Source organism: Akebia trifoliata, chromosome 7, assembly GCF_017979445.1.
Source record: "Akebia trifoliata isolate Shusen 1 chromosome 7, ASM1797944v1, whole genome shotgun sequence".
Lineage (NCBI taxonomy): Eukaryota > Viridiplantae > Streptophyta > Magnoliopsida > Ranunculales > Lardizabalaceae > Akebia > Akebia trifoliata.
The window spans coordinates 18,632,856-18,658,940 of NC_141381.1; the positions used below are offsets into that span (position 1 = coordinate 18,632,856).

General features: G+C 32.8%; 1 protein-coding gene and 1 long non-coding RNA gene across 3 annotated transcripts; one reads left to right on the forward strand and one right to left on the reverse strand.

The window, feature by feature from the left end:
* Window positions 1-3,400: 3,400 nt before the first annotated feature.
* LOC147398314 (nudix hydrolase 13, mitochondrial-like) lies at window positions 3,401-25,683 on the reverse strand. 2 transcript variants are annotated; one of them, XM_086447466.1, is made up of 6 exons: window positions 25,599-25,683; window positions 9,527-9,603; window positions 6,930-7,044; window positions 6,720-6,803; window positions 4,563-4,712; window positions 3,401-4,036 (listed from the first exon to the last, which is right to left on the reverse strand). In XM_086447466.1, the coding sequence occupies exons 2-6, from the start codon at window positions 9,595-9,597 to the stop codon at window positions 3,707-3,709; spliced, it is 750 nt and encodes a 249-aa protein (XP_086303592.1). In that variant the 5' UTR covers window positions 9,598-9,603; window positions 25,599-25,683; the 3' UTR covers window positions 3,401-3,706. The 2 variants fall into 2 exon arrangements, with proteins under 2 accessions (XP_086303592.1, XP_086303591.1); XM_086447465.1 differs by lacking the exon at window positions 25,599-25,683 and adding an exon at window positions 9,755-10,184.
* On the forward strand, window positions 17,697-23,943 carry LOC147398315 (uncharacterized). Its single transcript, XR_015179825.1, has 6 exons — window positions 17,697-18,077; window positions 19,656-19,739; window positions 21,104-21,239; window positions 23,205-23,297; window positions 23,392-23,682; window positions 23,787-23,943. It is a non-coding gene; the product is annotated as an uncharacterized LOC147398315 (long non-coding RNA).
* Window positions 25,684-26,085: the final 402 nt, after the last annotated feature.

Below are 26,085 nucleotides of genomic sequence, written 5' to 3' on the forward strand. Positions count from 1 at the left end.
TATGGATCTTTTGCAATTTAAAATATAAAGTGAGTGATTTTGATGATAATATAATAAGATGGTATGTTTAGAATCTTAGAAAACTCATAAGGTTTTAAATTTATATTATAAGAGCCTTTTTGTAATTTAAAATTTCAACAAACTCGATTTTGAAGATAACATAACAAAAAGTAATTTTCGTAAGGATAATGCTAAAGTAACATTAAAATGTGCATCAATTGTACATTCTGATGTGGTGGTGCACACATAACCATAGATGCTTTTCATCAAGATATGAGTGAAAAGCATTTATGGTTATGTGTGCATCACCACATCAGAATGTCAGAAGTGATGTACATTTCAATGTTACTCCAGCACGACAAAATAGAAAGCTAAGAAGATTATAGGGCCGAGGGATCATAATTTATTTGTTTTGACAAAAATGGCCTTGATAATAGTAGTTAAATTTAAATGGGAGGAGGGCCATTTTTGGTCTCTCATTGTAATAGTAAATATTACAATAATAAATAGCGTCTGAGTGTCCAATTAGCTTTAATAACATGATCCAATGCTATAGGTTTGTAGAGGACAAAATTCTATAAACATCAACAAAAAAAAATTAAAAATGTTAATTTTCACCAGTGAATTTTAATTTTAAATTTAGGAGTTTCGTAGAAATTCGATAACTGTCCATTTTCAAACCTTGTATAAAGCCCCCCAAAAAAAAAATTATTATAATTTTTTTTTTTAATCTGAGTCTTTTCACGAAGATCTAGAGGGCTATGGTGTTGCGTTGCCTAATTAATTTAAGCAAAACAACCGTAAGACTTAAAATCTTAATAAGTTAATTAATATGGAAATTATTTTTCTGGTAAATATAAGCTATTGTCAAAATAATAATAATAATAATAATAATAATCTTTAGCCTGTCTCTAAGGGGAATTTTGCATTTGGTTATGGATCCAATTATGGTTTTAGAGACAATTTTAGGTTTGATTCTTCTTCATATTCAAGCAAGAACTTTATTATTGTTGACATGATTTATTTTAACAAATGATCTATTTTCTTTATTCTGATCCCTTCTTTCAATATATATTATGAACAATTTTTCTATAAATCATGGAATTAGGCTGGCTATTGATTTATCGTCGACTATCTGAATTAGTGTCGAAGTCTTATGTTCTCTACTCTTTTTTTTAAGGACGTCCCCCAGATCAATGTCCCTAACATTACCATTGTACTCATATAAGTGGTCTGCTAGACCACTTATTACATAATTTTCGATCAGTCTCTCCACTTCATATAGCTCTTAACTAGTTTTTACCTTCCGAACCCCAATTTGTTTGGATCGAGCCTAAGGGATCTAGAATCTTCCAGGATAAAGCCTAGCCCCAAAACCTAAAGCCCAAAACTAACCAGAGCCATGCCTAGATCTTCATAGATCCTTTGCCCTGTGAAGATCAACAGTTTTTTTTTTTTTTTTTTGTGAGATCTTACTCCCCATGTGTTACAGATTTTTTAAGGTATTTTTACACCTTAAACGTCTCTTCTAACCATGTTTATGCTTGTATCTTGAGGAAAGGAAGTGAAGTACATATCCATTGCACCTATCCTCCAATCATATCATGTGGATTCTCTACCCTTTAAGTGTATCTAGCAAATATTTGCACGGTCCGACATAATTTCATCGCACCCTTTTAAGTGTCAATTAATTCTTTAATCTCAAGTTGTTAAGACTTAAGAAGAGGTTATTGACCCTTCTCTTTTGGATAAACATCATTCATTAAACGATCAATGTAAATTGACTAAGTTCAACGTTTTGCCCATCAAGAAGAATTTTTTACAACTTATAGAGTAATTACTCTCCTAACCCCAAGTGATTGATTCACGAGGATCTACATAGATAGTCTATAATAAATTGGGCATAACTTTATCATATAGACTCGAAATTGAATGATTTTAAAGACATTGGAAAAAGGGTTATGCGATCAAATGATGCTCATTCCCCTACACCTACGAAAATGTTTTGACATCGTTTACCCCTCTGAAAATACAATCAAAGTTGGACTTTATATGTATAAAAAAAATTTACTGCGAAAAACTATAATTCAATCGTGATTTTGAACTTGTGGCAAAAGAAAGTTTTAACGTGTTTAAGATTCTTAATCCAATTAAAAAGTAATTAGGACTTTACTATTTTTAAACTTACTATAAATAGTATTAATATTTATAGTAAGTACGTCAATTAGAATAAAACTAGATTTTTGTTCTTTCTTCTTTTATAAATACCATTCTAACTCAATTTGAAGATATAGAAAAAATTAATAAGACAATTTTGTTTTCTCTAATTATTGAGTTTTGTTCTTCATATGAGATTTGTTTAGATTAGTAGTTAAGACTCATTGGGGAGTAATTGACCTTCAAGACTCTTCATGTTTTGATAATTGCATACCACCAATTAAGCCTTTAATTGAATTGCAGGTCATCTCTTAAGTATGAACAATTCAATCCCTCGAAGAATCCTCTAAAGATCTTGAGGGAGATTTACACTTATATCATTCGATCGTCATGATTGATAAAACTCATTGAGAAGTAAATGAACCATCAAGACCTCTTTGATGAAGGGCAAACATAATCATTTTATGTGTTTTCTTGAAATTAAATTAAACTTGTAATGTGTAGATTATTATATCTCAAGAATCTCCCCAAGACCTATAAATAGAGAAAGCTCCCGAGGATTCAAAAGCAAGCTTTCTCTCCGCACAAAATCATGTCCAAATCTCTTCTTGAGAGCTTCCAAGACCCCAAAACTCTGTCCAACTCCCATCTCTTATAATACTTTCCTTAATATTGAAAAAAAAAGGTTATTGTTGGCACAGAGGATGAAAAAAGATTTGATCATAATGTATTCATGTCCATAGATCATCCAATAATTACCTTAAAATTGAAAGATATAAACAGGCATATGTATTTCCCAATACAATTGCACCACGTTTCTTTGCCCAGAAAAGATATGACAATATATAAGAAAAATGAACTTTTATCCTTTTTCTGTAGTAGAGGGGGGCGCTAAGATTTGAACTAGTTACAATATAAAAAAAAACATCAAAACAAAAACAGAGATGCATTTTAAAGGTTTGCATCCAAGACACTGAGAGTAGGAGAACAGAGAAGCTAGATATGAAGATTGTGTTTTCTTACGACTCATCAAACCCTTACTTGCAGGGTTATTTACAGTCAAGTCTTGAGCACTCCATCAGGACAAGTCAAAAGAGAATAAATCGTACCATTCATGCATGAAAGCCTTTAGATGCACCTGCCCATTGCACCCACCTCGCCAGTACCAGCACACTGTCGCTTGCTCAGCATGTGTATGTGATCAGGCGCAAAAGATTGCGGTAACCACTAATTAAATAACCGATGATCCAAAGATGTGCATAATAATGAATAACAATGTACTACATGATAAACAATTAAGAGAACAAAATCTGACAAGACTCCAAACCTGATCAGTTGGGAGGTGGGAGCCTAACCTGATTCTGATCTCACAATGATCATTCTGCTATATAATGGTTGAAATGAGATTTCACATTGGAGGCTGCTAGTAGTTCTTCAACCATCTTCTAAAAATAAATAAAAAAAACCCAACCTTCAAACTTACACCTATAAAAAAAATAATGATACAAGAGACCAAGTGCACAGGACGCAGGAGAGATGACCATAACTTTCAATGATATGCCAACTGAACGACTGACAACAGTATGAAACAAACTAAAAGGGCTCTCAGAGCCAGGGACTGCCTCAGATGAATGATCCTCCCCACGACACTGATGCATTTACAGGACTCATCTCGACATTTGGTACTTGTAGGGTTCATGAAGCAGTTTGGCGACACCACAACTTTCGAAACTGGCACCGGCACCGGCACCACTGGAGGCCCCACTAACTCCTTCTCCATTGGATATTTTCCACCTTCGGGCAGAAATCTTAGAAGTTCTTTGAGAGCACTTCGCATCCAATCATATCGGCAGAGTCTGAATGCCTCTTCTACAGTTAGCTACAAAATGAAACAAAAGCCTCGAGAGTTATTTTTAGATGTTCCAATAATGATATTTCTAGCTGTGGAAAAACACCGATTATACATAGCATCATATCATAACACCGGGGTCAAAGACAGAAGTGAAGCATTTGTTCCTAGACCCAAATCAATCAAATCGGTGGGGCCACTATAATAACTTGTACAAAAATCAGTATAATCAAAGTGATCGTGATCATCTGATAAATGCAAACAATCAGGACATTGATCCATTTAACAAATCTGGGTAATTAAGGCCTATGTCAGCCAATTGGATGGTCCAGGCCCTACCTACATGTGTTCTGGTTCAACTGTAAGACCTGCTAGTACAACAAGTATAAAGTATTCTTCTTTTGAAATTTTTGCCTATTCCAAATCTAAGGATCATACTGAAGATTAAAAACCAACTGAATTTTCTTCTTTATCTTGGTTTTTATTTAAGTTTTAATATAAATTAAATAAAGATGAAATCCTTCCACTGGATTTAAAATTTAAAACCCATACTGACCCATTTCCTGCCATGGTTTTCCTTCTCGGGCCAGGTATCGAACTCCTCAGTCACCTCTAAGGCAAACATATAACCTCTGCAAAATCCCTCCCGGCTGCAAATATTCTCCTTGCTTTTGCTTCTGAACTCCCAAACTCCAAGGGGTTTTTCCTACAAAAAAGAGTTACTTTAGATGGTTCAAAGACTCGAACAGTGAGAAACAAAAAAAAAATTAGTTAATATTGTGAACAACAAACTAGGCTTTAAGTTAGATAGTTTGGGAGCAATAAACATAATTTCAATCAATTTTCTCAATGGTAGTAGCACTGTATTGCCAGAGCAATAGCTCAACTACACAATTGCTTTCCATACCAGGTGCTATAATTTTGTTAACATGTTGAATTATTTGGTGAGATAGGCTATAAAAGGAATCCAACCGAAAAGACTAAACCAATCACAATAAAATGTTCATATATAAATAATTCAAACCAATTGGGTAGAGTGCCCTACAAAAAAAATGTTAGGTTGCCTATGCATGCCAGATCGTGAGAGCAGAGGACCACAAGCAATGATTTTCATTGTGGTTCCTTTCTTTTATTAAGCGAACATGAATCAAACCCAAAACTGCAACTGTGTAACTTCTAATTGAGCTACGAACTTTACTACAAACTATTTGACCTTTTATCAAGGAACAGCCAACAATATAAAAGATCGCAACCACCACAGATGAGAGGCAGCACAGATAGCTACATTGTGTGACATAGTTACATAAGCATCCAATCTGATATACGAAAGGTAGAACATATATAAGTTTCTACAAACCAACTTGCCAGTATCTACGAAAGTGAAATACATGATCGTGCAAAAAGGCTTGGGGGGTTAGATCCAAGTACCGGGAAGTTTCTACCTAACATGACACTCCTACTTTGAAATGTTGCTTCCTGGCATTTCCGGTAACTAAGGTTAGTCCTCTCTATCTCAATAGGCCATACAAGACGAAGCATTCTCACAAAATATTCTCAATCAAGCAGTTGCATTTTAAGTTTTTGTTGGTTAAAAGTTAATGCATAGGATAAAGTAGATGAGAATAAAATGCAAGAGATGAATAAAAGGATACATATATTGAGAATTTCCAGTATTAACGGCTTATCAAGCATGTAGAAAAACAACGGATTCTGTGAATTCAAAATTTCGTCGCACATCAACTGCCCAACCATCACTAAGACTTTTATAGAGAATGGTTCCTTCATAAACATTAATCAGATGCTGCGTATTCTTTCCAAGAAAAATCTTCTACCCCACTAATTAGAGACAACTATAGCGGTTCTTAGACTACCCCACTAATTAGAGACAACTATAGTGGCTCTTAAACTGGGACATTAAATACAAGTTCATTTAGAAAAGGATATAATTAATATTTTACTAATTAGAATACAAACTCAAAAATTTCTCGAGTCGGGTAAAATAATAAATATAGAACATCTGGCTCATCATTCTTCCTCTCAAGATATTAATTTCAAAAGTATCCTAGTCAACAGTGAATTACCAGTCGAAAGATCATTTCCCAATTGTGAAACAATGGCATGTTAACCCCAAAAAATTGGGGGCTGAGGGCTACAACATTTACATATTATTTTATTTTTTATTTTTTCGTTGTGGTCTCTGTCTCCTTGTCACCATACCCCATTAGTGTTCGAAGTTCAGAATGTTTGTGTGTGAAGATAGTTCTGTTCTCCAGGTTGGTTTAAGATTGTTACCTGTTTGCCTTCTTCTTTCCCAAATGTCTGCAGAAGCAGCTTATGGAGAATTCCAAGTGATCATTACGTTATTTATTTGAATTGCCAAAACACATTGAAGATCTAGGATTCGGGAAAACTGTTAATTTAGTTTGTACAAGTTTTTTATCTTCTAGTCACAATTTAATACCAGAAAATTTATAATGTATCCAAACTAAATTCCATACCTCCTGGTTTTATTGATTTTTCTCTATTTTCACTCACTTATCTGATTTTTGTATTTTCACTTATTTTAACTATGACATCAATGAGTATCGCAGAAGCCAATCCCACATAGCCAAAATAAAACTAATGATGATTGTAGTGATGAGCTGACATCATAGGTCAATCCCCATGAAGAAAAATGAGAGGGTAGGCTATGATATCGAGGAGATAAACATACATTAAGTATTCCTTTTACACCTGCTTCCTCCACGACTTCACGACATGCGGCTTCCCAAACAGTCTCATCTTCCTCCCATCCACCCTGATAACCGAATAACAGGAAACATTAGATCCAACATTCGTCTAAGCAAAGAAGTTCATAGTTGCACCAGAAAGATTTAAAAACTACTTAATAAAACTAAAATAGAAGAAGCGGGCAAACACTTGCCTTTGGGAACACGAGGTCATCACGATCCGGTGAAGAAATCATGAGGACTTCTAACCTATTCTCTAAATCAACTGTGTAATCCTCAACGTCCTTTTTGAGTCTGTACGGTATACACCTGTTGCATTGAACAAGAAAATGGGTAAGGACAAATATGGAAGATGGAAAAAGAAAATTCAGATGTCCATACAAAACTCACATGTTCAAATGTAGATGCAAAGAGACAGAATGTGAATGCCACAAATATACAGTTCACTCGTAGAAAAGTAAAAAAGTTCTATTACACACGAATTACTGGAGAAAACATCAAGACATACATTTTAAGAAATTTTATTGATCAAGGTTTCCTCTTGATCCCAGAGTAATTATGATAAGCTCCAAGATGGAAACTGTATTGTTCATGGGCTGGACTTTCATTCAAAAAGCCATTGTGTGCTAAAAAGTTTATGCATAAAGACATGATTAAACCTCACAGCTACAGCGTACAGTTCATATGTACAAAACAGGCCATACAAAAACATAAACTGAATGAGAAATAAGATAGTCCTTATCACAAACTTCTGTCGAAAAACTTCACTGATTCCGGTTTGCAAAGACATTAAAAGAGTTGCAAACATTTCCGTAGAAACTTCGTTGCTCAGGTTTTGCTAAGACATCAAAATAGTTACTTAAGCCCCATGATGACTATCTCCAAAGTTACTCACAGTTCACACAATGCCTTAATCAATGTATAATGGAACAGTGCTACCATTCCTCAATAAAGAGATACATTTAACTTAGAGAACATCACAATTCCCTGGGAATTCAAACACCTAAGAATTTCAAATTCTTGGAGTTTAATTATCTAGGAGAAACTTGTTTAAAAATGGACCTGATGAACCAGTGAACTGGCTCCAAAGCAGTCCAGGTGACCAATAACCTGAGTTTTATAATGTTTCTGTTTTTATTTTATATAAACTACATTCGCTCAAACCAATTCTTTTCACTTTTTCATTTTGTTGACCCAAGCAATTGAACCAGTTGACAAATACTGGCTATTTCCCTGGTTGGATGAGTGGTTTTGCTTTTAAGCAATACCAAGAAACTGAGTTTCAGTTGGTTTATTAAGGTGTCATAGTTTAGATTTTTAAAAGGATGGCATTTTCGTCTTTTACTTCTCTGCAACCTTCAAAAGCCTCTCAATGTAAGAAAAATATAATAATTGTAAAGGAAAAAACTCCAACGAATCATGGCTATATACGTGTCAAATCAAGATTCATGTTGAATGGGGGTAGGAACAGATCTTGGCAAGGTAGCTCAACAAAAATAGCGAATAGTGGTACCTCTGGACAGGATATATCCTAACCAACCAATAAGGATGGCCTGCCTTCCAAACAGGATATGAAACACATGTCAGCATGGTCTGTTAATAGGAGACAATAGATTATGGACTTTTATTTTTTCATTCTCTAAACTTAAGTTTGGTAACTTCAACATCAGAGAGTCTTGACAACAAAGAAAATAGCATCAACATCAAGCTTGAACTTGAATCATAGGTGATCTCAAGGTGTTTGAAATCAACAAAACTATTAACACACAATAAAAATGCAAAAAATATAGGAAAAACTAATCATCCAAATTACCTCATAATTGACCCATACAACCTTCTCATTTGTACAAACAGAAAGGAGAAAAAAATCCATTAAAAATTCTGAAGTGACATCATTCGTTACTACAAATTTCCAAGACAATCCATCATAATCAAGGATAAGAAGGACCATTCCCACATGATCTAGGAAGATATTTGAAATATAACACTGAACGAAATTTACCCTTTGTTACAAAACCGCCATTATTTCTTCCCACTCTCACCTGATTTTGTTTGAAATAAGCTAAAAGTCACATAACCCCATGTTCTCTTCTGAGGATTCTCAAGAAAATATGAGATGATGTTTTGAATCCAATTACCATGTTAACATTATCTGATTTCATGTCTCACAGATGAGTTCCTCTAGTGTACTCACCTTCCTTTTCGATGGAGGTGGACACAAATGGACAAAACAGGACAGGGATTAGAAATGTTGACAATCGGATTAGTTTCTTGTCCCTAAATGGGGGCCATCAGGTTGATAGACCTGCTCAGAGGAGGCCAACAGAAAAATGGGGCCAGTAAGAATTTTAGATCCCAAATCCCAATTTTATATCTAAAGTGGGAATTTAGATTCACATTGGTGTGGATACAACAAACACCAAGGAATTGTATAATCCCAGCTCCAAATTCTAGGAAACTAGATCTACTGCTCATTTTAACAAAATTATCTAAATGGCCTAAAAAGACCCCCACATCATCTTCGCCTCTTTTATTCGATCAGCTTCACAAAACTTAGGTTAGTAATCATGTACAGTACCCGAAATCTATTCAACTCTTTGACAAATGATAAAGAACAAGGCCATCAATCTTACTTTAACATATTAGAAAACTAAAGCAAGAGATAAACAGAACTCAATTTACAATTGAAGAACATCAAATACAAACACAAAGTCAAAAGTGAAAAGAAACAGAAAGGGAAGAAAAAAAAAATCAAGAAGAGCTCCAAAAGAAAGATTTGAAAACGACTTACCCAGAAACGAGCCGAAATTCGTCCTCATAACGTTGCTTGTCCCTCCCCATTCGAGCTTGTAACGACGACATGATAATCTGGAAAAACTCAAAAAAAAAAACCTTCAAAAATCAAAACTTTTTAAGGGAAAAAACAAAGAAAGAAATGTTGAGAAATCCTTGCACAAGGCTTAAAAAACAACCAAATCAAAGGAGGAAGTAATCTACAACAAGTAGAAGATCATAATACCTTTGTTGGAATAAAAAAAAACAAAAGCTCTCATAACCACGGAGCCAACAAGGCTCTGATACTGCATTAATGGGAGAATTCGGTGAAATCTTAGCCCTAACTACTGGAGAGAGAGAGAGAGGCTCGTTTAAGTAGGTTTTCAGATAATCAAACAAGAAAAACAACAAGAAATGGCATTAATTTTCTAGGTTTCACAGATTGACCACTTCGGTCGGATCGATTTCCTCTCTCCCTATTTGGCTGAATTTTATATACAGAGAGTCAAGAAAGACAACCCAATCCCTAAAAGTACTTCGAAGAGAATCAAAGAAAAATGATAAAAACAGAGGATGATCCTTCAGAGAAAGAGAGACATTTTTGCCTTACAAGAGACTCTCAGAAAGACAGAAAGAGAGATTCCCGCGTGACCAAATCAACGATGCCAATGCCAGTGCCAGATAATAAAATAAATATATAAATAAGATTCAAAAACGGTTCGGACTTTTAAAAAAGTTTTTTTTTTTTTTTTTCTTCTTTTTCATTAATTAATTAATTTTTTTTTTTAATATATTCAAGTACTTACATCATTACATAATTAAAATTAGAAAATTTTTAAAAATGTAGATTAAAATGACTAATAGTACATAGGAGACTTATTAAGGGCGTCAACCATAAGTCAATACATGCTTTAACCTTATTATGACTTCGCTTTCAATATATGACATGTCATCTTTTGAGATTTGTTCCTATTTCTTCTTAAGAAATAAGTTATATAAAATTATTTTGAATATTTTAATTTTTTAAATTTCATTCAATATTTTTTTTTTTTCTATTCCTTCAAAATCTAAACCCATTTCTACCACATTCTTCCCATCATGACCCGCCAACAGAATTTTATATTTTTTTATATAAAAATAATTAATTTTTAATAATTTAAATATATATTATTTAAAAAATATGTAGGTAAACATTTTCTAATCTTACTTTATTTTTTTTAAAATATTATAATTATTTAAATATAACACCAATTTTAAATCATATTTTAAGTCAGCTCAATATTAATAGGGGATGAGATGAGATGAAATATTGATTTTAAAATAATGAGATAAATATATGATTTTAAAATTGTTTGAGATTAAGATAACAAGTCTAAGTCTATCTCATTTTCGTTCAAGAATGAACAAGATTTACTATGGGACTAGTCATTTACATTGACTAGGTCAAGATCTGATATTACTCGCTCATTAATTTCAAAATATCAAACAAGATTTTTAATAAAAATTATTAATTAATTTTTAAGTTATGCTTCTAATCAACAGTTATTTCATAAATATTTTTTTTATATAAATAATTTTGGATTGAATTGTGTTTAATGATTTATTTCATTTGATACGAGATGACTTAGACAAGTCAACTCGATATAGGACAAAATGGAATACCGTGTTTTAAAAGCATGGGTGGAATGACTTCCGGTGTGAAATTGAATTGGACTTGGACCAAAATTTGAATTATCTAAAATACCTTTAACCTGTTTGACATGGTGAAAGGGAGATAAAATCCCACATTTTCCTTCATACGACATGTTATATATTGGAAGCAAGTTACTACCAGGGGCGTAGCTAGTGGAAGCAATTGCCCCCACACAACTTTGAGACATCCCTATATTTTCAATTGATTATTATATCTCATTTGTCCCCACTCCCTCACCTCTCTAACCATTTACCCCCACATTCTCACCTATCTCCAATTTTTGCAAACCCCCCTTCAATTTTTTGTTGATGACATTGCCTATTGACCGGGTCTTCTCATATACTAATTAAAAATTACTTAAATATCCCTTTCTTCAATTTCTAGTCAAAAATCTCTGAATTTGTCCCTAAAATCATTTATCTTCAAGTTCTTCAACTATACAATTAACCATAGTTTGCCCCCACTACAAGAAAATCCTGACTCTGCCCTTGGTTACCACGCTCCTTTATAGGAACATGGAGCTAGTATAACTCTAGATATTATTGAGTTACATCACCATTGATCCAATGTTTTAGTTTAGGGTGTGTTTGATGTTAGTCTCAAGTTGCATGGCAATTGGAAAATTATCAAAATGCGAAATGGAATATACTTATTTAGGAGGAAGGACACCTTCCAAGATGTTTATGATGTTAGTAAAATTGTATATTTTATGAGAGTAGAGATCCAGAATGGTGTCCCCTTCCTAACCAAGGTCAGGTGGATTTAAACTCTTTTTCAAGAGCTTAGATCTAGTGGATACAAGTTATCAAACAATATTATTTTTTGGTACATAGATTCACCATTGGATGGATCACATTTCCATACGGTCAGTGAGTCCTTAGAAATGCCACGTGACATAAAATGAAGTCCCACTTGACCTTTGTTAGGAACGGGATACTGTTCTAAATCTACTCTTTTGATAAATAAGTTGTTTTTTAAATGGTTCACATCTCAGGTTTAAGAAATTCATAGCTTGACACCTATGGTCTCACCAACAAATCAAAATCCGAGGGAGAGTTTTAAGTATTAAATAAAATAAAGTTATAAGGGTATGTAGTTTATTTCTAAAATATGGAATTTGAATTAAATCTTGATTGATTTCAAGTGTTAAGCATAAAAGTTCAGTTGTTGGATTTTATTTTTCAGCATGACATTCTAACGCCTAAAAATTCGGATCTTGAGGGTTAAGGGTCCAAATATCGCAAATCTTTTTCCATAGATTCTAAACTCTATTTTCTCAACAGTGAAAATTATAAAAAATGAAATTTCTTAAATTCTTTCTATTTATTTCAAACTCCTTTTATTAAAAAAAAAAAATTTATGCTGAAATCTGAAGTACTAGATGGTCCACTCGCACATTATGACTTTTAAAATAATCATGTCTTAGTGAAATTTAACAAATCTTATATGCTTGGAAAGGTACTAGATAAATTTAGGGGTCCAACTCAAAATTAACTGGCAATGAGTGGAGAGGCTCAAGAGCTTATAAGGAGAGAGGTAAAGCAACGAGTGTTTGATGTGGGACTAACTTAACACACCCCTGGTCGGACTGGTCCAAAGCGCGTGGAGATATGAACTGGGTGACGATCACAAAGATCAACCCATACTTCATGGGCACTAGTGCCATATTAAACACTATCAAAGATGTCTTTGATCATAGTGTTGATCAACCAAGATAGCACCATGTTACATCTTTCCCATAAAGAAAAAGAGAAAGAGGAGTCATCAGGCCTGGCCAAACTCCCATCACAAAACCAAACTTATTTTTGGTTGTCAATGCAGTTCGCATTGCACTAGACCAAGTGTTGTGGTTATCACCATTAAGATTGTGTGAAACGAGGATGGTTCTAGGATTGTCAAATGGCGGCAAATAAAAAGGATTATTTTTGGCCGTGGGGTGATTTTTAGATGAAAGTTAACTCAAAATACTTGAATCTAGTGCAAGAAAATACTACTACTCATTTGAAAAATCATTTGGAAATTTTCCTATCAAGATAGAAAAACTAATTGTTTAAGTCCCAAATTTTTATGGTAGTAATGTATAGTAATTAAAAGTATATTTTCATTGGTTCCATACATTTTACCAATCATCAAGAATATCTATAAATATCATTTCTAATACTAATCAAACATAATCTATTTAAACATTGTGGAACTTATTGATGAATTACTAATTTTACTATTGTTGTCTTACCAATTAAAAAAATCATAATTAATAATAACCTTTGAAAATCTTAAATGATTATGAGTGAAAGTGCCAACTTATAGCCAAGTTATAAAGGTGTGTCTCCTTGATCCCACCACCTAGTTTCAAATCCCATGGAACCCACTTTCACATTGATAATTAATCTTCCTTGTCGCAAGTTCAAAAAAAAAAAAAAAGATTATGAGCCTCTTAATAACAATAATTAATCATTTTCTCATAATCATATTAAAAACCTTACTTAGATGGTATTTTTATTTTCCAAAAATCATTCAGCCCATTTTTCACTTTCAGTCTCCCACTTTTTTTATTTTTTATTATCTCAATCCCTCCATGGAAAACCCTCCCCAGCTACCATTGTGACACCATTGCCAGTAACACCTCTCTCACCATCATTACTCCTTCATAATTACCACTACTATATCATCATTGTTGCTATCAAACAACCAGCACCACACGACCATTGAGGGTGACCACGCACCATCACCATTCCCTAATAGAATGTGAATACATATCATGCTTGTTATACTTATTCGTTTTTCTACAAATATATTCTTAAAGAAATAACTTTTAAAAAAACGTATTTATATGAAATGACAATAAATACTTCTCTATAAAGTTTTTCAAAAGAATAAAACTAGTCTGAATGCCTCCTTATAAGATTTTAAATCTTATTAACAGGTCCTTGAGCTCACATTGGCAATACAACAACACATGTGATCACGTAATTTTTCTTACTAAGTTGGTAAGGAAAGTGCTTTCCTTTTCAATGTTATATTATATTCACAATCAAATGACTAGAAAAACATTTTTATTTAATTTTTTTTTTTTTTTTTTTTTTTTTTTTTTTGTAACTAGGGACCTGCTTGGTACGCCGCAAATCATTTGCAAATGATAATGATTTTCTGAAATCAATTTTATTGGTGCTTGGTTACACAAGGCAAATGATTTGCATGGATCGCTTTAATTCTTAAGAACTTTTAGAAAATGATATGTGGCCCAAAAAATTCCATAAATCATTTGCAAAATCACAATGAAAATTTTTTATTGTAAAGATCAACGAATCATAAAAAAAGTTCGCAAGCGATTTCCTCATGGCTACTAAGTAAATCATTCATCACAAATCATTTGCATGGCAAACCATTTGTAGTGTAAATCATTTGTAAATGTAAATGATTTGTAGTATACCAAGTAGAGCTGAAGAGAAAACAGTACCATATAGACCCAAGTTTTGGAAAGGTTTTTCTTAACAGACTAGTAGTTTGTGTCTTTATCCCTATATAAATCATTATTAAAAAATAAAACGAAAAAAATTATTTCTCAAATTTAAACTATTTATTTATCTTTATTTTATAATTGATACTATAGAGGAAAATAATTGTGTATTAATTTAAACCGTACACGTGTCCAAGTCGATTAAATGGTACCAGGTGCAGGTCAGCATTAGGCGCTACCCTTCAAGCAGGGCAAATCAAAGTAAAGATCTCCCTAGCCTGGTTGAAAGGGCAGCACAACATTAAGTGAAACTAGACAAGCCAATTAGGACAAGCCAGATCATCGAGTAACCGTAAGATTGATATGCGCACGTCAATCCCAGAAATCTCTAAGGAGATCTTTGTAGTTTAGTACGATCAATCCAGAGTGAACAACTCCGCAAAGTCATGAGATATCTCAGGATTGCTGCAACATAGTAAGCATTGTTGAAGGGATCTTTTAGGAGCGATTAGAGGTCTAATCAGTTATTGGAGACTAATCATTTGCTTCTTTAACTTGAACGTCGGAATGATTTTGACAAGTACCACATCATCACGAGGAGGGGGGTGTTGGGAGTGATTTCGAATCAGTGAGGCAGAGTCCATTAGAACTATCCACCGGATGCTAATCGCACAGATACTATTTTCAAAATTAACTATGAGAAAAATAATTGTGATAAAAATAACATTTAAATAATACTTATAAAAGCAAATAAAACTAAATAGTCATTTGTATGGAAAATAATACTATGCCCATTCTTCTTCAACATTGTGGTGATATTACACACAAACACACACCACTCTTCTTCAACATACACAGAAAAAGAAAAAGAAAGAAAGAGAGATTTTTAATATTATATATAAATTATTGATTACACACATAATTATCAAATTATCACAATCAATTATAGAGTTAATAATGAATTGTTGACCTCACAATCCATTAGACGAAAGATTACCAATGAACCCTTATTATAAAAGAAAAAGGCATTGCAAATTAAAAAATAATGGACACTATAAGAAGGAGTTTGTAATATAACAAATAATTTAAAAGACGTTATGCGATGATCAAATTATGCATGTTTTCTAGTTATTCATAGTGTCTTATTTATTTTTATTTTTTTGATGAAATATTCACTTTTAGAAATATATGCGTGTTTGTTGACATGTTAGGCCTTGGCCCCCATTTAACATGTTGGGTCATAAATTTCGATGATTTTAGAACTTATTGGAAACATTCTCAAAAATAACAAAGCTAGAGCTCGCATAGCTTCATCCAAGGTCCAAGATGACTTGCCATATTTTAAAAGTCCTCTCCAAATTAACTAATTTTGATATTCTATGTGAAATAATTAAATTTATTAAGTAAAAAATTTATAATCTATATAAAATAAAATTTTATTATTGAATTTATGTTTAATCTTTTTTGTACGTAACTGAAAAACTATTTATTAAATTTAGATATAATTACAATTATAAAAAATTAAATAAAAGTGATTTTAGAGGAATTTTACTCACTCGTGGATAAGAGATCTCAAAATTACTAGGACAATACATATTCTAAAAAAGTTATCAACTTTCTAAGTTTTAGTTGTCTGCATTAAGTGCTTTGATGAAAAGTACGTAAGATAATTATTATAAAGAGAAAGGTCAATGACGCGTTGTTTAGTTGATAGATTTTACGTTGATTTAGTCGTAGCGCTCCACGTTTTGGTGAATATTTGAACTAAGTCCTTATGTTTTCAAACTAACGAAATGCCTCACTTGACCTCGGTCTTCTCTTATATATTTATGAAAAATGTCCTAAAGGCCCTCATATCTAACTCTATTAGAAAACCACCATTTCTTTTTCAAAATTAGCTTCAAGCATTTCAATTTCTAGGGTAAATTATTTTTAATGTATGCAATCGCATCTTCAATCCAACATTTAAAATATATAAAAATTCCTTGATATTTTCTATTAAAAATAAATAAAAAATTCATATTCTCTATTACTTCCCCCAAAAGCCTTGTACTTCTCTTGAGTCTTGAAAGTTAATGCTAATTAGATCTTAAGGTGAAGTTGAAGGTAAAGCTAGAGGTTGTATATGATTGATTTTGAGAAGAAAAATCGATAAGTTTTTAGGTTTTTTTTTTTTTTTTTTGTTAAAAATTGAAGATGTGGGTAATTAAGTCTTTTTCATTAATATATTCGAGAAGACTGAAATTGAGAGTCATGTCATAATTTTCAAAAATATTGTGAGATATCTCAAATATTCACCAAAACACAAATTCTATAACTAAATCACCCAGAATTTAATATGAAACCTATGTTTTGGAATTTATTATAACCTCCCTTAACACCTTAAATAATTTCAAATAGCCACTCTAATTTTTCAATTGTTGAGGGAAAGACATGACATGACCATCACATGCATGTCGGCCTACACGTCTCATGCAACACGCATGTTCCCACCTCAATTTGTGTTCAAATTTTAACAGTCCCGTTGAAAAGGTCAAATAAGTTGACAAAAATGAACAAGTAAGATACCAATATGTGGGTTTCTAGAAGTAAAACTTCAATCCAATGAGATAATGAAATAAGAGTGACGTTGATTGAGACATAATTATCGGTGTGGACCCACAATTTTTTTCTAAAATTAGAAATAAAGTTCATATTTTATAAAAGAACTGATTAAAAAATAGAGAATCAAAAGTCAGTAAAAGTAAAATTATATAAACTTGAATATCCTCGCCAACAAAAGTGTGAAATGAGATCAATCTTAAGGTCATTCTAGCAAGAATTTATGGATATAAACGTGATATATAACTTAAGAGTCGTGCTAGAGTGACCTCAAGCTAGAACCTCATATCACACTTTTTGACGTGAAAGTGGATAGGAATCATAGATGCTCTTTCACTCGTAGCACGATGAAAAGCATCTATGGTTTTCTTGCACTTTTATGTCAACACTACAAAACTGAGGGTCTTTAGCGACAACATTTTAGCAGCGGTCACAATTCCCGTCGCTAAAGGTCCCATTTTTTTACATTACTCCCTCTCTACCGAATCAATTCTCTGTGGAAAAATTCCCCCAAATGCTTCGCGCGAAAATTTCCAGTTTGATTCGAACTCTCTGCTCTCTCTGCATCGCGAAAATTACCGATTCGATTCGAATGTCTCTCTCTCTCTGCTCTCTCTACATCGCACGAAAATTACTAATTCGATTCGAACGTCTCTCTCTACATCTTCTCCTCTGCTCTCTCTGTATCGTCTCTCTCTCTCTCTCGCTGTGTATGAATCTGCTCATTCTACTCTCTTTATCTTCTCCTCTCCTCTCCAGCTAGGGTTCTAAGGTTTTCAATATTAATGGCGGAAATCGATCTACTCTTTGTAACAGGTAATCACTTCTTCGTCTCTGTCTCTCTCTCTCTCTCTATATATATATATATATATCTTCTCATTCAATTTTATCTGATTGATTTGAGATCAAATGGCGATTTCCACTTTGATTTAATTGGAGATCAAATTGATCTCAATTGTTCTAGTTTATAGATTGATTTAAAGATCAAAATGCTCAAATAAATTTTAGATTTGCTGTTCCTTTAAAGATTAAAACTTCCAAATCATTTTTTAGATTTTGATTAAAGATCAAAGAGCTCAGTTTGATTTTCTTTGATTGAATTCATATATTTTCTGTACATTTTCTCCAAATATTTGAGATGAGAAATATATGATGCGAATTTTCTACACTGTAATAGGGTGGATACACTATTCTTTTGATAGTTCAACCATCTAAAACATGTAGAACACGTTCCATAGTTTATTCGTTCAACCATCTCGACTTTTTCGAATGTTTAATGTTTTAGTTTTAATATAATTTAGTAAACTATAACTTCTTACTGATGTCTCTGTGTCAGATTAGTGTTTTGAAACAACTTCATAACTTTGCTATTTATTTTTATATGAAATCTTAGTGGATTTGCACCACTCTTGTAGGGTAGAGAAAGCAACACTTGTTGAAAGTAAGTGAGTAAGCAATAATGGTACTTGTTAGCTTGAATTCAATTTGAATACCCTGTTTGTAATGCTTCTCAGTTTTCCTAGGTTGACTTTGGTTCTTTAATTTACTTCTCTTTTAGTTTGGGATTATGGTTATAATGCTTATGTTTGTCTTTGCAATCTCATGCTTCCCAGCACTAGAATTTGAGTCCTTTTTCTATCTCCGGTGTCGTGACAGCAGAAACACAATGAGACAAAGAATAAAAACAGCAGCAACACCTCTTAAAACCCCTCCTACAATGATTATAGTCTAGAAGACCCATATGACCACAAGTATGCATATGATCGTTTGAAAAAAACAGCAAAAGAGTCCATTTTTTTGCTAAAACTTTTAAAATTTGAGGATTTTCTAGACATGGGCTCAATAACACCAATTATGAAAGGATTTAAATCATGAATCAGATTTATTTTTTCATAGTTGAGATGAGGTAGTGAGGATGCTCTAACATTCTAAACAATTGCATTCATCTTAATAAAGATTGTTTGCATTCCCTAGTAACACTGCAAGATCTTATTTACTTCAATGATCTATGAAAAATTTATAAAAAAATTGCTTACTTCAATGCTATCATACTTATTTCTTGTGGAGATTTTAATCCCATGTTGGGTAAGAAAAGACCTGGTGTGTGACTTATATATGTTATTAATGTGAGAACTCATACCTCAACAAGAGTGTTATGTGTTTTTTTAGATCATTAGAACTCTTCTGACCTTCATATGTGCTAAGGAGGAATACATTAGGCTGTCAATGTTGGCCACTGATATAGATGTTCCAGCAACATAAGTTCAGTATTATGGCATTTTCAAGTTCCCATGGCAGTTAGTTTTTGTTTTTTTCTATGTCAATTTATACTGTTGTGGATCTGCCATGTTGCTTTGAAAACTAACATTACCAATCAAATCTCCCTTGCTTCAGATTTTCATTGTTGCGCGTGTTATCTTCCAACTTGCTGAAGAGATTCCTTGCATTTCCGTAGTTGTAGTTGTTATACTTTCTGAGGTATGCCTAGCAAACAATTTTTCATATGTATTGGACCGTCAGAATCCCTTGCTATACTTTTTGTTTCATATATATGGATAGGAGTGTCAAAATCTCAATTGAGGTAGCAAGTACCTTAATAATCCCAAAATATTGGACTTATGAAATTTGTAGTATATTTATTGTGTAATCATATTTGTATATCATACTATATGGCTTGTAATGAGTTATATGGGATCGATTAAGTCTTGCAAAGCTTTTATGATGATGATGATGGTTTGTTATGATGCTTACATAATTTGTTTTAATTATGTTTTATATGATTGGGTAATTTTGGATTAATAGACCTGAGAAAAGTTTCTCAGTCATAAGAAAATCTATAGTATCCTTCTTTATGCTAACTCAATCTATTAAGATATTGTCTTCTTTTTCTTCCAACATTTAGCTCCGTAATGTGAAGTTGGTTTTACTACCATCTCACAAAATTTTCTTTTTAACTTGATTGGAGTACATTGGTCCATTAGAAATAATTTCTTTCCTCTATTCAATACTATTTAAAATAATATCAATCCAAATGTGTGTTCATATCTGCTCCTATAAAAGTCCCTTGTTTGAGTTGAAATCCATCTAACCATCATTAGTGGTAGAGATACATAGCAATCCCATTCCTCCCTCTGATGCCCAATTATGGTGTGGAAATGAAATTCAGTAAATATTGAAAGGCTAAGTTCTATTGAGTTATCATTCATTACTTGTATGCTTATTATGACAGATCACCACCACATTTAGAACACCTTTCGGGGCAGTCAATCATCCATCTCTAGACAGATTTATGGGCAAATTACAGCCCTTTTTAGGTTGAGTTTATGCTAATCTGTTTTGGGGGGTTTAATCCTATATTGTAGTCCATATTACAGGTAATTTTAGGTTGTGTTTGATCCCATATTATAGTTACCATTTGTATTTTAAAGCAACTTTCTTATAAATGCATGTTCTTTTTTTTTGTCTTTTTTCTCGTTTAAATATTATTATTTGTTTGTTATTTATTTTTACTCAATAGTGATCCTTGAGCTATTTAGTTTAGATATATAGTTTGAGTCTCCTATATGTCAAAGTATATTGAAGCAATGCCTTTGGAACTTCTTTTCCTTAGGTACTTGTCAGATAAGACAGAATCAGTAACATCTTTTGCATTCCATGCATTCTTGTCATTCAATTTTAAGAATTGTTTATTCGGAGGACCTATCTGAGACAAAGAAGGTCATAGTGATAAATCTTGAAGAAAGAAATGATAAGTTTAATTGGGTCTGATCTGATTGATTGCCAACTTAATAACCTACATATTCCTTATTTCCTTTTTTTTTCTCTTTTGTTCAATTTAACAGGCTTATCTGTCAGACGAAGAGTTCCAGACTGTTATGGGCATGGCAAGAGAAGCTTTCTACAGGCAGCCCAAGTGGAAGCAAGACATGCAGAAAAAGAAAGTGGATCTCTTCTAAAGCGCAAAATCATCGAACAAAGGTGTGACCGCTTTATTTTGTTTAATTTGATAGTCCTCGTAACGGGACTGTGGTTATTGTAGGACATGAAACTGGGGATACCATGAGACACCCACTGCAGTTGAAGTTTAGAAAGATTTTCAAGCTCCATGGGCAGGCATTTTTAGGACTTACAATTCTTCAAGATATAAAATTTGAAGGTTTCGAAGATTTCCAATAGAATCTGGTAGTACTTCTAGTGGGCGGGTAGTTGAAATCCACCTCTGCCACCATTTGTCTTAAACAGAACAATACCGTACTTATGTTATCTCTCACACACAATTACAATAGAAATCACACAACAATCAAATTAAAATGATGGAGGCCATTTTAAAATAAGCCTTCTCATGTTGACTCAACATGGACCCATCACCCAAATATATACTTATATACCATATAATACATTAATACTACCACTACTTCTACTGCTAAATATAGAGGAGGTTCTGCTATTTTTAGTAGAGGTGGGGGAGGACTCTAATAGAACTGCCCAAAGGACCAGCCAGCAGGGGCAACGTTGTAAGAGACCACAGTATGCCCATCACTTGTGGTGACCTTGAAAAAGAGGCATTGCCCATTAAGGTAAGTGTTGCTCTGCCAGTTTTGGCCCCAATTCCTTGACAATGGTTGCCAACCAGTTTTTGAACCTTTGATTGAAATATGTACATGGTTAGCATATTTGAAAATGGCAAGATACATTAGATGTATAGACTTGACAGACAAATTATCTTTAGATCGAGATGGATGATGAGCAAAGTATATACTAGGTTGACTCATATTTAATAAAAATTTAAGGTGTTGTCATGGTAGATAAATTAATTAAGGTTGATTTTAGTTAGGTTACAAGCTATAAATTAAAATAACTTTATACAAAACGCAATTTGGGGAGGATTTGTTAAGGACTCCAAACATCTAATAAGAAAACTAATTGAAAATACTCTCCTCCTGAATGATAAGTAGAAGCTTATCTATAGCTGTTATTATAGGTACTTTGTTGCAATTAGAACCATTGTTTGTGTTATCAAGTGATTTGTAAAGGACTCAACACCTAATTAATAAGCAAACTAATTTAAACTAGTACTCTCTCATCTTCTCTTGAATGATAACTAGAAGTTAATGATCTATTGCTGTTATTATAGGTACTTTTGTGTTATGGAAAGTTGAGAGCCTTTGTTGAATTCAGACTTAATAGGTGGTTTATGGATATTGGGTGGTAAATTAACTCACTGTGAAATCAGGTTCTAGGTCATTCCGCACATCATAATTATTTTTCTCTCTTGTTATTTTACATCATGTATTTCAATTTTCTTCTTCTTGGTGTTGGGATTCTAGCATTTCAATTTTCTTCGTGGAATTGTAGTTCTTGTGTTTTGTATGCTCCTTATGCCTAATTATATAGAGTGAGGGAAGAGGGGGCTTGGCCAAACCAAACTCATGGTTTAAAATACCAGAATGCATTCGTCTATACATATTGATATCAAATGAGATTGATACAAAGCATTGATCTAGAAACAATGAATGGGGCTACAAATCAGAGTATCCTGTAATATAACACATGTTACCTCTGGAGATATGATATGGGATGTCAGGGTCTGGTGTGTTATCTCATAGCCAAGCACTAAGGCCAAATCTAGCATTTTGTCCTTATCTTTTCTTTTAGAGTTTGGATTTTTTTTTTTTCCTCTTTTAATCTTTTATGCAGCAATTCTTGAAGCCAACAGAGAGTACATTCGATGGAATAATTTTTTAGATGTATTCTTGCATCCGAAGGTGTTAGGTTCACTTTCTTAGAAGCACTAACAAGGTAACATCGGCCATTTACAACTTTTAAATAATATGGTGGGGCTGCAGGGCACTCTTGACAATTTCAAACTAGAGCCACCAATTAGTTGCAAAATGTATATTATAAACTAATCTTGTTGTCATTGTCTTAATGTGATGCACATAGAAATTAAAGAGTTCAACGAATACTGAGCCAAGTCGAGCAATCTTATTTCTCATGACACACAAGCCCAATGATTTGGCCACGACAGAAAAGATTGTAAGTTTAATTTTAGATAATTTTCATCAAGCATTAATCAATTATGTTAATATCTGAATTTAAAGATACTAAGAATGTTTAAAATATTTTGCAGGACAAGATAAAAGAACTTTTGAGTTTATTACCAAAAGATTCTCAAGATATTACAGGTCGAAATGATGTATTATCTCAAGTCTTGGGTCTTGATAGACATGGTCGTGTTCGTGGTGTCGGCTTGGGACCGACTCCTAGCAAATTATTTGCATCATATTTTGAAAATTCCTCTAGCGATTCTGTTGAGATACATAGGTTGAAGAAGAAATTAGAGTCTTTGGAGTAACAACAGATTGTGAGAGATGCTGAGGTGGAGAGACTCAAGGAATTGATCATTACTCTAATGAGAAAGGTAAATTCTCACCGATAATAGAATATGTTGTGTTTTAAAATATTTTTATTAATAAATAAATGTTTATTTATATGACTAATTTGATTAATGTATATGAATTGTAGGTTGATGAGCAGCACAATCAACTCGACAATGATCAGTGTCCACAACAACAACCATGATAGATAGCTTTTGTTTTTTGAGTGATAAACATGGATTTATAAGCATCAAACATGGATTTATAAGCATTGACTCTTAATTCAATCGACTTATTATTTTGTTGTACTTGTCTCTTAACTAATTTGATTTACTAAGTAATTGTGTTTAATTGACAGGTTGTAGAAAAATAGGTATTTAATTACAAATAAAAGAAAGAAATAAATAAATAAATCTTATTAGCGGTGGCGATTACCGCCACTATAAGCATTCAAATTTGTATTTATAACTATGGTAAAAAACTAATTAGCGGCGGTTTTTAACCATACCATAGATCTCACTCATATTTATAGCGACAGTAATACACTATTAGCGGCAGTTTCTGATTGACACTGTGGGACTCTCTTATATCTATAGCGACGGTAATACAATATATTAGCGGCGGTTTGTTACCGTCACTATAGGTCTCACTCATATCTATAGCGACGGTAATATAATCAATTAGCGGCGGTTTTGGACCGCCACTATAGAGCTTCATATGGCCTTTAGCGACACCACCTATAGTGGCGTTACACGTGGCCATCACTATTACTAATAGCGGCGGTTTTTGACCCCCGCTAAAAAACTAAAATTTTGTAGTGCAAGAAATTCGATATGAGGCTCTATCCTGAGGTCACTTTAGTTTTATTCAACTTAATAAATTGAATTGTGCTGGATTGGCCTCAAGATTGCACCCCATATCTCACTTTTCTAGCATGGAAGTGTATAGGAACCCATTGATGCTTTATTCACTAGTATCTCAATGAAAAGCATATGCAGTTCCGATATAGTTCCACGCCAGGAAAGTGAGATATGATATACAATCTTGAGGTCACTTCAACCTTATTCTAATAAATTTAAAACAAGTAGTTTGTCCAAAATCAGTTGGATGAGGCCACTCTTTAAGATTTTGGGGCCTCAAAGGGTTTTCAAAATAAAATTGATGTTGGTAGAATCTGACATGAGTCTTTGGAATACAATCCAATTTTTATCTATTACTTACCTCTGGTTTCTACGTAAAAATATAAATATAAATATAAACTTAGCCAAAATAATAATAACTTTCATTATGGGCAAATATCATAGAGGGTGCAGCTTTCAAATCTTTTATAACTAAAATTTCATTAAGAATTATTAGAAATTGGAAATTCGAACATAAGGTACCCAGAAAAAAAAAATCCCCAAATCAAAATAAATTTGTAAAAATTTTCTCAACAAAGACATTGGATCTGCAGAGGTTGGTATTTAATTGTATTGTGAGTGAAAGAGAAGAAGACAGTTATAGTTCGCCCTGTTTCACATAGACGAATCACGAAAGTGGAAAGTGAGATATATATATATATATATATATATATATATATATATATATATATAGATAATTATTATTTTAAAATAATATAAAACAAAAGTAATTGGTGCAAAAATCGACGGTCCAACTCTCGATTTATTATTTTTTGATAACTTTGAAAAAAGTAATACTTTTTTTTAATAATTATTAATTAATATATATATTTTTAATAATTCCCCTATTTATAACAAGAACAAAGAGTAAGAGCAAAGAACGCATTGATGATATTTTTGAATATTAAACACTAGATTAGAAGGTTAATTTATAAAAAAATGTGAAGAAAAATGAACTAATAAACATAGAGAAAAGCTTTAGACTAAATTTAGTGGGCACAGAACAAAATTCTAAAAAGTTGGATAGCCTGTGCGCCTCGCCTCACCACACCACTCCACACCTCAGCATGGTTGACTCAGCTTAACACATGTGTTGTGTGTATGCTCCTCATGTGGAAAAAACGTGGTATCCTTTGTGACCAAACCCTGAATTTCAAAAGAGATTTTAATAACATAAGTGAGGGATTATCTCAATGGTGTGGTCTATTCAAAGAAGAGTCAGTTTTCTTTCGAGCAATGGAAATGCATTTAATACATTAACATTGTGCACCTCATAGGAGAGAGATAACTGAATACTTTTTTTATTATTTAAAAGTAAATAATAATCCTTTACTTATTTTTAATAATAGAAAGTACTTTAAGCAAATGAGAAAATATTTTTTTTGTTGGAATAATAGTTTTGTTTTTAATGAGTTTAATAACTCGGTGATGACGGGATTTGAATACAGGCCCTTAGTATCATCACCCAAAGACTTTACCTACTAAACTAGATGATACCTACAAATGAGACAATACTATGTTCAAATGCAAGTGTCTAATGAGTTGAAC

What these genes read in the sequence shown, in the direction of transcription:
- LOC147398314 (XM_086447466.1), bottom strand. Translation starts at nt 9,597, where the DNA reads ATGTCGTCGTTACAAGCTCGAATGGGGAGGGACAAGCAACGTTATGAG. An exon ending in GAATTTCGGCTCGTTTCTGG is followed by an intron (nt 7,045 to 9,526) that starts GTAAGTCGTTTT and finishes TCAATGCAACAG; the next exon opens with GTGTATACCGTACAGACTCA. An exon ending in GTGTAAAAGGAATACTTAAT is followed by an intron (nt 4,713 to 6,719) that starts GTATGTTTATCT and finishes TCTTTTTTGTAG; the next exon opens with GAAAAACCCCTTGGAGTTTG.